At 49.3% G+C, this 15,978-nt stretch overlaps 1 protein-coding gene across 1 annotated transcript in view; it reads left to right on the forward strand.

The window, feature by feature from the left end:
* The window catches only part of CCDC88C (coiled-coil domain containing 88C), a 147,368-nt gene that overhangs the window by 61,203 nt on the left and 70,187 nt on the right, over window positions 1-15,978 (forward strand). The window contains 2 exon segments of the mRNA XM_033191576.1: window positions 12,772-12,830; window positions 13,940-14,023. Coding sequence (XP_033047467.1) covers window positions 12,772-12,830; window positions 13,940-14,023 — 143 coding nt within the window.

Here is a 15,978-nt window from a genome sequence, read left to right on the forward strand (position 1 = left end):
CTGATTTTTTTTAACGGCTTTATTGAGGTATCATTTGCATGCTATAAAATACGCCTATCGTAAGTGTATAATTCAGTGATTTTTTTTCATAAATATACAAAGTTGTACAACCCTAACCACAATTCAGTTTTTAGAACGTTAAGGGGAAGCTGGTTTTAGATGGTTGACACGTGAATTGGATGTCCCTGGGACCCCCATGGTATATAATCAGCCGACATGAATCAGCTGCTCCCAGCTCTGAAGGCGGAGTTAGAGAAACTGGACAGTGAGCGCCGGGAAAGTGAAGGACGGGAATAACTTACCCATCACCGAGGGCTCAGAGGGCCCCAGGCCGCGCTGACTGACATGCTAGACGGTGGCCTCAGCAGGCTGCACATGGAGGGCAGCGTGTCAGGGCTGGGGGACCGGGAGCTGGGTGCACAGATGACTAGGTTTGACAGGAGTCCCAGGGTGCTCTGAGAGCAGCGGAGGCTGGCAGGGGACATCCACCAGCAGGAAGATGCAGACACCAGTGCTGGGGGCAGAGAGATGGATTTATGAAATAGCATTTTCAGTTTTAAATTGTAAAAATAGATGTGTAAAGCTCTTTTTTTGTTTCTTTTTAAACAAAGAACAAAGTTGGTGTTTTTTTTTTAATTTGTATGGTTGCCTGGGGTGGGGGTGTGTGTGTGCTTTTTTAACTGAATCTGTCCCCCTCATGTGTCAGGGGCTTGCTTTGTACTCTTTTTGGTGGATGCTGACACTGTACTGTTATTTATAACATTTTTTATAGTTTGGGGTAACTTTTCTGTTTTGAGCACATAGCATCACAAGCTTCCTGATTCCAGATCCCAACAGAGCATCTGGTCTACCCGCTGTCCCCCAGCACAATGATACTAAAAGACCCTGAGAGTCTATGCATTTGTCCCCTCTCTCTGACCTAAAAAAGGGAGGTGTCACAACTTACAATTTTTCTGTATGTCTCACTTAACCCCCCCCCCCCCCCACCCATCAGACAGAAGGGTGTTCACTCTCTTCCTATCCTGGGTGGAAGTCAAGGACAGTGCAATGACTACGAAACAGTACTTTGTATACTGAAAATTGCATTTGAAATCTCTCCTCAGCCTCTCCTGGCCCAAACTCCTCACTCCCTTATGCTGTGTCCACCCCTGGGACCGTCTCTGGGTTTCTGCGCTGATGGTGCTGTGGTTTTGCAGCTCACTCTCAGCTGCACCCGTGCCCCTGGGGATGGGAGGGTCTGTCTGGTGCCTCACTGCTGTAGTCTCTGCTTCTCCGAGCACGGCCTGGGCTCTGGCTGGGCCCTGCTTGAACCCCACCCTCACTTTTATATGATGGCTCTTACAATAGCCGGCCCCCGTAGTCAGGCAGTACGCAGGCTTCTGGGGCCAGAGTGCCGTAGAGTGTCCTTTGCTTTGTTTCCCCTCCGCCATCCTTATCCTTCCCTTTTACTCATGTCTGTGCCTTCGCCTGGCATCCTGGGTCTACCCTCAGTGCACCCCTAGAAGCTGAGCTCTCCTCTGCAGCCCTCCTCCCCACCGCCAGCTACCCTGCTTCTGCCTGGCTGCTCCCCGGGGCAGTGTCCTCACCCCTACCCCCTGCAGTCTGCTCCCAGCATGGCAGCCCAAGCAGCCCCCTCCTCAAGTCAGCTGACTGTCATTTTGCAGCCCGCTCTGGGCACTAGAGCCTGTGCGCCTGCCGGTCCCTCTGCCAGCAAAGTGTGTAAACACCACCTATGAGCCCCTGTTCAGTGTGGCCCCACCTGTCTCTCCTGCCACATGCCCCATCTTCTTTGTCCCGCTCTGCTTTCTCTTCTCCGTACCTTTTGGCACCTGAGAATAGACGATACTGTTCACTTATTTTTTTCCCCTCTGTGGCATTGCATGCTTTTCCCCCGCTAGGGTGCACGCTCTCCTGAGAGCAGGAATCCTGGGGTTTTTGTTGCTGTGGTCAGTGCATTCTAATGTCTAGAATGTAGACATTACATACCACCTGGCATGTAGTAGGTGCTCAGTAAATACAGCATCCATGCAGGGGGCCCGCCTTTCTGTCTTCCTCGCTCCTCTCTCCACTTGACTCCCCCATCAAGCTGGGGCCCCCGACAGGCGTTACCCACTTGCTGTCACAGATAAGAAGGCCAGCTGTCGGTGCTCAGGGTCAAGTGAGATTCATTCTCTGCCCAGTACCACTTGTCTGCCTCCCCTAGGCCTGAGATGACTCCCTGAAAACCACCTTCAGCATCTTGCCAGCTGCACAGCTATTAAACGTCTTCCGCGGTTACTGATGAGTGTATTCTACGAGAAGCCTGTGAGAAGCAAGAGCGCATGTCTGTGCTGTCTGAGCAGTGAGGGAGGATGCTGGATGGAGCTAGACCAGCTCTGGGGTCCCTCCAGCTCTGGCTTCTCAGCATCTTTCTCAGCAGCCAGGCCTGTCACTGTGCCACACGCACAAATAAGGACTAGATTTGTCTGACGGGAAGCCAGGGTGTTAGCAAATTACTTTCTGCGATGAATCACAGGACAGTTGTGCTGGAAGAGAGCATTGTTTTTTCTTCCAGGGTTTGTATCCAAGTGTAATAGTGGTTTCCAGACTTACACATGGCTGATCCCACCGAAGCCATTTAGAATGGAAGAGTACGCACCTTATAGGTGCCGAAGCCCAGCCCGGAGAGTGGAGGAGCTCCTTCAGAGGTGCACGGCGTAGAGGTCTCCATAGGTGAAAACCAGATTTCACACCATAAATTGCACAGATGGTTACTTTTGTGGACAGTCGGCCACTGGTCTGCCCTGATGTTTCTTACATTCTAAATGCCAAGCAGGATTCCTGGGAGCCCTGGAGGAGCTGCGACTCCATATGCACACCCTACAGGGTCCTCTCTGAGTACCACTGGAACCTTTGAGAAGAGCCATGGCGTTTCATTAATTGCTGTTCAGTGGCCTGGCCCTCTGTCCTACGTTTTCTCGCTCTTATGATGGTTATAGAGGGTGCGCATTCCAGCAGCAGAGGAAGCACCCCGAAGAAACAGGGTTCTGTGCACACAAAATGCTGTGACCGACCTCCCTTCTCAGCTGAGTGCAGGACTCTGCTCTATCTACTGCACCAGCTGAGGAAGCCAGAAGGCCCGACTTCTGACCTCCCCCAAATAAAAGGCTGGAGCACCTTTCCATCCTTCCTCATCTTAGCTGGCTGCCCCTCGGCCAGAGGCTCTCAAAAGGAGCTCAGCCCAGGCCCCTCCTTTAGCTCCCCTCCGCTGGTGAGATGAACAGGCCACCTCAGATCAGGAAGCCCCCAGTCTGTGTTGAGGCAGAAAGGGAAGACGGGGTCCACAGAGACATTTATGGTACAAGATCGTGCTTCACAGCCAGTGCAAGGAGGCTGATGAGTTCTGCTTGGGCAGGTCAGGAAGGCTTCCTGGAGGAGGCAATATCTGGGCAAGGCCTCAGACAGAGAAAGCGAGGAAAGGTGTTCTAGGTGGAATGAGCTCAGGGGAGTGCAAGTTGCTGGGAGTCCCATGAGGAGCAGCAAGCCTGGGAGGGAGGAGGTCTTCTGTGACAGCTGAGGTTTAGGTTTCATGGGCCAGAGGAAACAGAAGGAAACCTCCTGAAACTCCTTGGAATTTAATATTTTACCCTCTCCGTATTGATTTGCTCTCCTGCTAGCGTGTCCTTGGAGTGCTTTTCAGATCCCATGGAAACCTCTCTCTCGTAGCCCACACGGCACAGCCCTGCCTTCCTTCACGGCACAGCCCTGCCTGCCTTCAGGGAAGCTTGTGAGGGCTGGGGTGTGCCCGAGGCTTGCTGACCCCCACCCTGGCAACCCAGGCACAGGCTCAGAGTCCTGCTTGTGGGGAGCCGTCTTCCTGCTGAGATTGTGCTTTTAAAAATCAAAAGCCCTGTCTTCCCGGCCCTGTGGCCCTCCCAGTCCTGCCCCCGGCTCCATGCCTGCTCACCGTATGGTGTGGAGGCTAAGGGTCGGCCACTCCGGCTTCATGAGCCATTCTTGCGTTCTTTTCCCCTACCTCTGTTGTTTTTATTTTATTTCTCCTGGCCATAATTCTCTAATCCTGTGTATAAATGTACGTGTGTGTGTGTGTGTGTGTGTATATATATATATAATTTTCATATCTGCAAAAAGTTTGGGGCCTTCGAATGAGAGGGAAGAAATAAGAAAAAGAAAATTAATCTTTCAGGCATTTTGATTGTTGTAAAATTTCCTCTTTCATCCTTGAGAGAGAAGGTTCAGAAAAGCAACCAAATGCTGTTTCAAACTACCCCATTTCCATCCCGCTTCTTTGCTTCTGTGCTGCTTTTTGGATCCAGAAACAAGGTCTCCAGTCCATGTGCGGTGCTGGGGCACTTAAGCCGGGAGCCGAGGCTTTCCTTTCCTAGGAAGCTGCAGAGTTTGGCTGACACCAAGCCCAGCTGAGCGTCACAGCGCGGCCCACACGCCGGCCTCCGAGCACCCGCGGATCTGCCTGGAGACCAGACTTTGTTAGTAAACTTCCTAGCGATGGCTGGGGCACACACAGAACGCGCCGCTGGCTGCAACAGCCACACCATGGCTTCCAGCAGGCCTGCTCTCTGTGGCCGCGGCCGTCTGCAGAGGAGGGAAGAGATGCTGTTTGTCAAAGGTCTTTATGTTTGAGTTTTCCACCTGGCGGTTGGGAGGGACCCTTTCCCAGAGCATCCCCTGCCTGCCCTAGCTCCTCGCCCCCTCCCAGGGCAAACTCAGGTCTCAAGCTGCAGGCTTGTGGCTGATTCTGCTTTTCTGGTCTTCAGTTGTTTGGTGCTGGGAAATGAATTCGCGCTCTCAGCTTCTGCAGCCGTGGCAGGCAGGTGGGGTAGGAGGTCATTTTGGGGGTGAGAGTGCTCCGAGGGGCTATTTCAAAGTGTTCTACACAACCTGGGGGCAGCTGACGTCTGTTGTGCATGGTGGTGCTGGGGTATCTGTGGGGGTGGGACTGACTTGATACGGGCAGCAGAGAGACACTGGGGTAAAGGGCCACTGGTCAGGGTGCCCCGGGAGGCTCCTGCACCATTCCACACAGGCACACGGCTTAGCGCCTGCCAGAGTCCATGTTTGATAAATGTGTGTGCCTGGTTATGTTAATGGTGGGGGGCACGTGGTGACATGAGGATTTCACAGGAGCCGCTCCCCAGAATGTGAGCCCGTGTATAGAGGCGCCTGCCTCCTTCCCCGTGGGTGGGGACACATATGATGGAGCATCCCCGTGAATCCACCCACAGGGAACTCTCTACCTCTAGTATTCCTCGGCAGTTCCTGGGAGGTACCCCTGACTGTTATAATAATAAACAGCTCTTCCCGTTGTAAGCTGAGGCCTCAGGAGGGCCCTCAGAGCTGTGCCCGCTTGAGTGTTGGGGTGTGCCTGTGTACTGAGGAGAGACGACAGGGTTGTGTTCGGTGCACTGCTGTTTTCAAATCACTGACAGCCTCATGAGCATCCTTATGAAATAACTGGTTTTTAAGTACAAAACCAGGGAAAGCAGTCAGTGGTTCACACCAGCATATAAGCCAGAAGAAAAGAGAATGTAGAATCAGTAAGCACTCGTATGTGCCGTGGAAGAGAGAAACTGAAACTGCTCTCTTTGCTGTTCTAACCCAGGTACTTGATGCTAACAGTTAACCTCACTCAGTCAGCAAACGCTGGTTAACTAACCTGCCTGGGATCACAGGGATCAGAAGCGAAACCACATAGCTCCCTGCTTTAGAAGGAAACGTAAATAAGTTAGGAGATGGTAGGTGGTGGTGGACCCGGGAACAGATCTTAGTTCTGTGACTCAGCCTTTCTGAGCTACATCGTTCTGTTTCTAAGATGGAGTCATCATACCATCTTCAGGGGATTGCTTTCAGAATTAAGTCACATGGTAGCATGCTGTGTATTAAGGTACAGTAATGGTGGTCTATAGGAGGAAAGGGCAAAGTTACTCTACGGAATACGTTCAGTCCTTCCAGGTTGTGAGGGTTAAACCCTGAGCCTGGCTGGTGATTTGCAGGTCCTGGGCCTCTGTGGTTGTGGAGAGCTGAGTTAGCAAGACAGAGGAATCAGTTTCACTGCTTTATCTCTGACCCCTATTCATCTGTGGACAGGAGTCACTGTCCTTCGACCCCAGCAAGGGCAGAGGGTATGTAGTTTGGAGCAGGAAGGGCTCCCTCTTGGACAGGGATGCTTGCCTGCCATTGCTTAAATCCCCAGCTTCACACTTCAGTCATCGCTTATACACAACAAGATTTAGTTCCTGTGTCCAGAAATCATAAAGTGTCTTCTGTCTGGGCGTGGTGGCTCACACCTGTAATCCCAACACTTTGGGAGGCCGAGGCGGATGAATCACTTGAGGTCAGGAGTTCAAGACCAGCCTGGCCAACATGGTGAAACTCTGTCTCTACTAAAAAATACAAAAATTAGCCAGGCGTGGTGGTGGGTGCCTGTAGTTCCAGCTACTTGGGAGGCTGAGGCAGGAGAATCGCTTGAACCTGGGAGGTTGAGGTTGCAGTGAGCCAAGATTGCACCATTGCACTCCATCCAGCCTGGGCGACAGAGCGAGACTCTATCTCAAAAAAAAAAAAAATGTGTCTTCTGAACATGTGCATGGCTGCATCTTAAAGAACCAAAGAGTGAAGTCAAAAAGGACTCTCGAGGTTATATACCAGTCATGGAAGGAAGACAGGTTTTGTTCCATGTGTTAACGTCCATTAACTGGTAGTCTGTGGAGTGCTGTGTTCAGAAGGATTCTGAGACCTAGTTCCACCCTGAGTCAGAAAGTGCTGTGATTGACTAATCATGTCTGCCATGGACTCAGGGCTAGCAAGTCGGGGATTTTTCAAACCGTGATATAATGCACATTTTAGAGGATGATGTATTTTAATTGTCCAACTACTTTTCTGTCCTCACCTCTGCACTTAGAAACATGTGCTGTCTGGCGGTTTCCCTTCTGTTTTGGAAGCTTATGACTCTTAACATCTGCAGCTTTCTATATAGCTTATGTTGGCCTGTCTGTCTGCATTGCGTTTCTGCTGAGATAGGCCAGGGTGAATTTCTTTGTGTCAAGACTCCAGGAAGCAGGTAGTAAGATAAGGTTTTTCTTAGACTCAGCTCTTCATTCAGGACGTCCTGGGAGTCCCCCGGGGGTTCTCCTATACTCGACAGAGTGTAGTTGTGTTAAGTGTGGAGTGTGTCCTGTCTGATGTTTCTCGATCCCCGCCCCCAGCCGTTGCTTGTGACGTTTTTTGGTGTAGAAATCCACGTCGTTTTATAACCTGACCCCATTTCTGCCTCTGAACACCAGCTCGATAAGTGTAACCGCAAAGCACTTGTAATTTGACAAGCAGCGTGCACTCTCACCTCGTGGCCTTCGCACATGCTGTTCCCTGGGCCTGGAAAGCCTACGCTTGCCTACCCGACAGTCTGTCTCCTCCTCATCTGTGGAACTCAGCTCAGAGGTTATTCCCTTTAGAATCCTTGCCCTGGGCCTTGCTGCAAATTAGAAGTTCCTTTCTCGGCTTCCTGTAGCACTTACCAGCTTTCAGATTGCTGGTTTGGCTCCCAGCACATAGTAGGTACTTGGCAGGGAGCTGTCTGTAGGTTTGTTTGAGCTTGGCCTGCCTGACTGTGTCACTGAGCCAGTCCTACTGGCAAGGATCCAGGAGGGAATCTTCTGCTGTGTTTTGAAACTATTCAAAACCCACAATCTGGTAGATTTGTGGAAATAGCGGTTTTTCTTACGACTGAAATCCTGAAAGAAATTGGGCATCGGCTTCTCCTGAGAAATGAGGAAATTTCTGCTTTTTAAAAAAAATTTGTAGGAATCTGTAGGGGTGGGGATCACAGGATGCATTTGTTATAAGCAAATGTTTCTATTTACTCAGCCTGGTGAGAACGAGCACTGCTCTGCTTCCTTTGAATGAGGGCAGAGGTGAATTTCTTAGTAACCTGTTAATCACCAAAGAGTTTAGTTTTTTCCTAGTAATATTTTTCTAAACTTAATTCTCTATGTTTAAAGCCTTTTTTCCTCCTGTTACAAACCTTAGCAAACAGGAATCCATACTTTTCTAACCTGTGCTGTGGGTCAGATTGAGTGTTTTCTTGATGTCTGATGGGTGTTGGGATGAATGAGGGAATGAATGAACTCAGGGTTGTCATGGTGTGTGATTGCAGGGCGCTGAGGGAGTAGAACCCTTTGCTCCGAGCAGCCTCGGAGCGTTGTTTTTGTGATGTTGTTTTTTGTTTGTTTGTTTGTTTGTTTTGGAGACAGGGTCTTGCTCTGTCGCCCAGGCTAGAGTGCGGTGGCACAGTCAAAGCTCATTTCAGCTTCAACCTCCCAGGCTCAGGCGATCTTCCTACCTCAGCCTCCCAAATAGTGCACCACCAGGGCTGGCTAATTTTTTTTTTTTAATTGAAATGGGATCTTGGTTGGGCGCAGTGGCTCACTCCTGTAATCCCAGCACTTTGGGAGCCCAAGGCAAGCAGACACTTGAGGTCAGGAGTTTGAGACAAGCCTGGCCAACATGGTGAAACCCCATCTCTACTGAAAATACAAAAATTAGCTGGGCATGGTGGCGTGTGCCTGTAATCCCAGCTACTTGGGAGGCTGAGGCAGGAGAATGGCTTGACCTCAGGAGGCAGAGGTTGCAGTGAGCTGAGCTTGCATCACTGCACCCCAACCTGGGTGACAGAGCGAGACTCCATCTCAAAAAGAAAGACTGGACACAGTAGCTCATGCCTGTAATCCCAGCACTTTGGGAGACTGAGACAGGCGGATCACGAGGTCAAGAGATCAAGACCATCCTGTTCAACATGGTGGAACCCCATCTCTACTAAAAATACAAAAATTAGCTGGGTGTGGTGGTGCACACCTGTAGTCCCAGCTACTCAGGAGGCTGAGGCAGGAGAATCACTTGAACCCAGGAGGCAGAGATTGCAGTGAGCCGAGATCGAGCCACTGCACTCCAGCCTGGCAATGGAGTGAGACTCCATCTCAAAAAGAAAAACAAAAAAGGAAAAAAAAAAAAAAAAAAAACAGGGATGGTGGGGGTCTCTGTATGTTGCCCAGGCTGGTCTTGAACTCCTGGATGTAAGCGATCCTCCTGCCTCAGCCTCCCACAGTGCTGGGATTACATGTGTGGGCCACTCACCTGGCCTCAGAGTGCAGTTTTGAGCCCTCCAGTGTGTGAGCAAGGTTCCTGCTCTCTTCCTTGCTCTCAGAACACCATCAGTGAGCTTCTCCAGCCCTTTTCCCCCTTTTAATTTGCTGTTGTAATCTGCTTTGGGCTGGGGAAATGGATCACCAGTTGTCCAAATGATTCTACAGTGTGATGTAATTAGTTCCTTTGGGGACTTTGCTCTGAATAGAGGACATAAAGATTTTCTGTGCAAACCCTGACTTCTGTTTAGGCTGATCTCAGACCCTTAAATGCTTTCTTAGTGTTTCGGCTCCTCTGGTGGGTACAGTACCTGGTGAGTGGCCTTTCAAAAAGCGAGTCTTATTGTAGGAAGACAAGCCAGTGATGGCAGGGAAGGGTCTGTGCCTCTTATATCCAGCATGGGCATGCGATGAGCCCTTGCCAGTGATCTGTGGGCTGACAGAAGGGAAAGGAGGAGGTGGGTGACTTGGGCTGAGCCGGCAAGCACTGTCAGAAAGACTGATTGGAGGCTTTGTTAACACTCATGTGGGCATTCCCTTTTCTCTCTCTCTCTCTCTTTTTGAGACAGAGTCTCCCTCTGTCACCCAGGCTGGAGTGCAGTGGAGCGATTTCAGCTTGCTGCAACCTCCACCTCCTGTGTTCAAGTGATTCTCCTGCCTCAACCTCCCAAGTAGCTGGGGTTACAGGCGCATGCCACCACGCCTGGCTAATTTTTGTATCTTCAGTAGAGTCGAGGTTTCATCACGTTGGCCAGGCTGGTCTCGAACTCCTGACCTCAAGTGATCCTCCCACCTCGGCCTCCCAAAATGCGGGGATTACAGGCATGAGCCCCCGCGCCTGGCCCCTTTTCTCTTTATCGAAACTAAAGTTAAGTGGCTGATGAATAGCTCTGTGTTAATAGGGAAGTGAGTCACTGTGGTGATATTTATTTTGTGGATTAGAGTGTCTTGGGCCAAATGAAAGATCTCAAGTAAAAAAATAATAATAATTCTGAGACTTTGAGAATTTTTCCATTTCAAATATTGACGAATCTCTAAACTTACTAACAGGAGAAGGATTTAACCTTAGAAGGTTGCTTTGCAACGCTGAGCCTTTTTCTCAGGTGTGTCCTCCAGAGCAGGAAAGTGGCCTTTAGACCCTGTGGTCCAGCCCACCAGTCTCTCCCTGCCCTGCCTTCAGGCTGGGGGACGGGGTGTGTTTCTGGTTCAGTGAACCCCCAGTTCCCAGTTCTGAGGCTTGACAATGATGTCATTATCTCAAGGAAGGCCAATTTTAGCTATTTCTCAGTTGAGGGGTCTTAGGAGGAGGTCACATATTCATTCACTACTTGTACTCAGGGATCTGAAATGAACCACAGCATTGGTTCTCAGGACGGTGGTCTGGTTTTTTCATCGCGGCAGTCTTTGATGCTTTGGGCCACTGTAGCCTAGTGTGTGAGTTGGTTAAGTCTTTCAAGAGAAGAAAGCTATTTCTGGCATGTCCTTTCTTCCTCAAATACAACAGAATATAAGAAAAAGTCAGAACACATAGTTTTTTTTTTTTTTCTTTTTCTTTTTTTTTTTTTTTTTTTTTTTTTACCTGAAAGGGAACCCTGCACATTACCCAGGCCATTTTATAGATGTGGAAACTGAGGCTTGGAGACAGAATATGGCTTGTCTGGGACACACAGTTCCTGGGTGACCAAGCCCGTCATCTCGGCCCAGGTGTTCTGCTGCCGTTTAAGTGAAATAGATAAACAGGTGAAGATGCATTCAGCCTCAAGCACAATCAGAGAGAGCTCAGAATGACGAAACAGGATTTTTGGCCTGATTGACAAAGTTGAGAAAGAGTGGTAGGGTAACTGCTGGTCAAGGGTAGGAAAATGGGAATCACCACGTATGTCCCATGGTGAAATGGTAAAGCCTGTCTGCAGGGCGGTTTGTCAATATGAAAAGCTGAAAAAGGGAATGCATAAAGAATTAGCTACCATGATATTCTTTATAACATTGTTTAGATTGACATATTTTAGGGCCGGGCACGGCGGCTCACGTCTGTAATCCCAGCACTTTGGGAGGCCAAGGCCAACAGATCATGAGGTCAGGAGTTCAAGACCAGCCTGGCCAACGTGGCGAAACCCCATCTCTACTAAAAATACAAAAATAGCAGAGCGTGGTGGCAAGCGCCTGTAATCCCAGCTCCTCGGGAGGCTGAGGCAGGAGAATCACTTGAACCCAGGAGACAGAGGTGGAAGTGAGCCAAAATTGTGCCACTTCACTTCAGCCTAGGTGACAGAGTGAGACTCTGTCTCAAAAAAATATATATATATATATATATATTTATATCTATAGTATATATTATATTATATCTATAGTATATATTATATATATATAATATATAAATTGAACCTCTGGAAGGGGATTGGTTGAGTAAGTTAGTGGCCTTGCTTTACAAAGTAAGTATGTAACCATCAAAAAGGTGTGGTGGCTCACACCTGTCATCCCAACACTTTGGGAGGCTGAGGTGGGAGGATTGCTTGATCCCAGGAGTTCAAAACCAACCTGGGCAATATTATGAGACCCTGTCTACAAAAAGTACAAAAGTTAGCCAGGTGTGGTGGTGCACACCTGTAGTCTCAGCTACTCGGGAGGCTGAGGTGGAAGGATCACTTGAACCCAGGAGGTGGAAGCTGCAGCGAGCTATGATTGCACCACTACACCCCAACCTGGGCAATAGAGTGGGACCCTGTATCCCCCCCCAAAAAAAAGGATGTCTTTATGTTATCTTATGGAATTTACTTTAGAATACTCCAGCCAAACAAACTTAAAGAGGGAAGGAGGAGGCGGATAGAGTGAGAGGTGCAGAATGTTGATCATGTGAGGCTGAGTGTCTTGTGAAGGTTCATTATACTGTCCCCCCATGTCTGTTTGGAAATTTGCATGATAAAAAGGGGGAGGTTGTATACAGCCTTATTGGAGTGTCGACTCAGTATTTCCTGTGGGAGTTGTTCTCTCCCATTGTGTACTTTGCTTACCTGATACGCTAAAAAGGGATGCTGATGTTACGGTTCATTAATTATCACAGGGAGATATTTATGACATATTTGAATGGAATGGGGCTTCAAATAGTTATGTACAGAATTCTCATTTGGTGTAAAAAGTAAATAAGGCTGCGTATGGTGGCTCACACCTGTAATTCCAGCACCCTGGGAGGCTGAGGTGGGCGGATCACTTGAGTCCAGGAGTTTGAGACCAGCCTGGGCAACAGGGCAAAGACCTATCTCTTCAAAAAATACAACAATTAGCTGGGCATGGTGGTATATGTCTATAGTCCCAGCTACTAGGGAGGCTGAGGTGAAAAGATCACTTGAGCCTTGGGAGGTCAAGGCTGCAGTGAGCTGTGGGCCTGCCACTGCACTCCAGCCTGGGTGACAGAGTGAGACCCTGACTCAAAATAAAAGAAAAAGTAAATAAAGCCTCCCATGGAAGATCGATGGAGTGTGTATACCTAAGTGAATGTCACAGAGTAGAGAGATGATTTTTTTTTGTTGATCTGATTTTTTTTTCCCCTACAGTAAACATGTCACTGAAATTATACCAGCAGTTAAGCTGAGTTAAATGTGTTGCTTTCTTGATCTAGGGAAGAGCATGGAGGAAATCAAGAAGGTGCTGCTCCTGGTGCTGGGCTGTGCCGTCCAGGTAGGGACTGGGCAGGACTGCAGCAGAGGGAGCTCTCCCAGCCTTCTCATATTGGGTTTGTGGGACTGGAACCAGCCCTTAGCTTAGGTGGGAGGATGCTCCTTTCAGTCCAGTATGACAGAAGGCCACTGGGTTCCTGGAAGAGAGTGGCCATTGTTTGAGGTGGCAGCTGTTTCTAGTACCAGGGCACCTTGGGCAGGAGGCAAGATGGGGATCCCTCAGGCCAGGGTACCATTAGCAAATCGTCCCCAGTGTAGGAACTGCTAGAGCAAGGATCTGCAAACTACAGCCTGTGGGCCAGATCTGACTTGCTGCCTGTATTTGTAAATGAAGTTTTATTTGGCCGAGTGCAGTGGCTCATGCCTGTAGTCTCAGCACTTTGGGAGGCTGAGGTGGGGGAGGATGGCTTGAGGTTGGGAGTTCAAGACCAACCTGGGCAACATAGTGAGACCTTGTCTTCAGAAAAAAACAGAAAACATTAGCTGGGTATGGTGTCGCATGCCTGCCGGCTACTCAGGAGGCTGAGGCACGAGGATCACTTGAGTGCAGGAGTTTGAGGCTCCAGTGAGCCATGATCATGCTACTGCACTCCAGCCTGGGTGACAGCGAGACCCTCTCTCAAATAAAGTGTTATTGGAACACAGCCTTATGCCCGCCTTCACATGTTGTCTGTGGCTGGTTTCCCACTACAACGACAGAGCTGGGTAGTTGTGACAGAGGCCAAATGGCCCACGGAGTCTAAAATATTTACCATCTGGCTTTTTACACGTGATGTTTGCCACCCCCCCTGGCTTAAACCAGGTGTTCCCTGTCTTTACGTATTTAAGAATCACCTGGAGAGCTTGTTTAAAACGAAGCGTTCTGTGTTCCACCCTGGTCTTTTCAATCTCGGTGGAGGCTTACGGATGGGAGTTTTAAGAACAAGTTCCCCAGGTGATTCTGATGTAGGTGGTCCCGGCAACCACTAGAGACACATCAGCGTAAGGGCTGGCAGGAGGACAACAGCGGGGTGGGTGGTTCCTTTTGAAACTGTCATTCTGTGGCCGTGGTGGACTCAGCTTCGCCCTCACTTGAACAGTGCTTCCATTAACACATGTAACCCTCCGCAGTGTGAGAGGAAAGAGGAGTTCATTGAAAGAATCAAACAGCTGGACATTGAGACCCAGGCTGGCATCGTGGCCCATATCCAGGAGGTAGGTGCGTGGCCTCGTGGAGGGCTCAGCTGTGGACTGCTGCGCCCATGGTAGCCGGGAGGCAAAACTTCTCTATGAGTGGAAACGTTTAAAGAATACATCACCCATTACGATTTTGCTAATCTTAGGTTTCAGACACCACAGGCACATTGATTCTATTTGGAAAGATAGCCATCAATCAGCCAGCTAAAATAAAATGAGGGTAAAAATAAAAATTAAAAAAAAAAAACCACCTCAATCAAGTCGTCTTTTGTCGCCTTCTTTTTGCCTAATATGGACTCAGACTATTTTTAAGAGCTGTCAAGTGGTTGAGGCTCAGAATTTGATTTACAGGCCCTGAAAATGTATTCTGGCAAATGTCACCCTGCTTTGAACGGCTGATCTTTATAGAGAGAGAGTCTCTGCTTCTGTCAGTGACATGGCAGAGACAAGCTGACACCACTTGGGAAGCTAAACCAGTGAGTCCTAGAGAGGCTGCCTTGGGAGACTTGGCCCATCCCCAACTCAGGCCCCCCAGCAAGGGGTCGGGAGGGCTCTGCATTGAGCATCAGCATAGTGCAGGAGGAGGAGCCCTTGGCCTTGGAGGCCTGACCTTCCCGGCCCTTTGCCATTGACGTTGGCAGAGGTGGTATCAGCTAAGGAGGCAGCCACCCTAGGGGGCAGTATCCAGGTGGAAATTTACTTTCCTGACCTCCACTTCCACACTCCTTCCAAAATACGCATATGCACTGTGTGCTTTAATTACCTTAGGGGATATGGGTTCAGCAGTCAGTGTCATTGGACAGATGAGATAAATGCATGAAGAAGATTTGCATACACAGGAACTGGTGTGTGATTGGCAGAGGCAGCTGAGACTCCCTGGGTTGATACTGGGGAGAAGCTGTAGTTGGGCCTACCAGCTTCCACAGCTGGCTGGGGCTGTCAGGCCTGGGCTTCAGAATTCCCTGGTGCTTTTTAAAAATTGGGGTGCTGGGCCCCATGAGAGACCCACTGAGTCAGACTCAGTGGGAGGAGGGGCATAAGCATTTAAATAAAACCTTAGCAAGTGGCTGTGGTGCAGCCAGGTTGAGGCCCTGAAGCCCAGCCACACAACCCTTTTCAGAGGCCCTGAGATGTCCGAGGACTTTCCCCAGCATTGGGTCTGGAGCAGGCCTAGAACCAGCCTCTCCATCCTGTGCCCTTAGGGTGCTCTGAATCATGGGATAAGATTTCTCCTAATTCTCAGATCACCCGTATCCAAACTTATCCTTTTAAGGTGGAGAGAAGTAAGATGGTGTCTCTTCAAATTTTGAGAAATTGAAGGGCCTTTGTTGACAGGGCCCTGTCTGCTTTTTATTTTATGGGTTTGTCTTTTTTCCTGTCACCCGGGCTGGAGTGCAGTGGTGTGATCATAGCTCACTGCAGCCTCAAACTCCTGGCCTCACGTGGTCCTTCTGCCCCAGCCTCCCAAGCAGCTGAGACCACAGGTGCATGCCACCTCGCCCGGCTAAATTTTACATTTTTTTGTAGAGAATGGGGTCTTACTGTGTTGCTCAAGCTGAGTTTTTTTTTTTTTTGTTTGTGTTCTCTGCCTCTGTTGATTGAATAAAGACTTCTTTGGGTGTGTTTCAGAGTAGATGCCCCAATTTCATTGTTCTTGTTTTCCTCTTTTGAGGCCCGAGCACTATGGTATCTCTTCCAAAACTGAGAGGAGGAGAGCTGGAAATAGACCCTGTCTCCCAGGGCAGATCGCGGGGGTGTGTGTCAAGAGGCTGTTTCATGTAGACAGAGCCATGTATCTCCGCTCCCTGGCCAGGGAAAGAAGCCCAAAGAGGCTATCTTCTGTGGCCCGTGGGAATGAGATGCACCCTTCCCTGAAAACTGTTTGATTATTAATAGTTCCAGAAAACAACCCAAGATTGCTTTGTACACAACATTCTGACAAAAGATTAATATTTTTGTTCTATTCGCATAGA

The sequence above is a fragment of the Trachypithecus francoisi genome, unplaced genomic scaffold (genome assembly GCF_009764315.1).
Source record: "Trachypithecus francoisi isolate TF-2019V2 unplaced genomic scaffold, Tfra_2.0 Lachesis_group3, whole genome shotgun sequence".
Taxonomy (NCBI): domain Eukaryota; kingdom Metazoa; phylum Chordata; class Mammalia; order Primates; family Cercopithecidae; genus Trachypithecus; species Trachypithecus francoisi.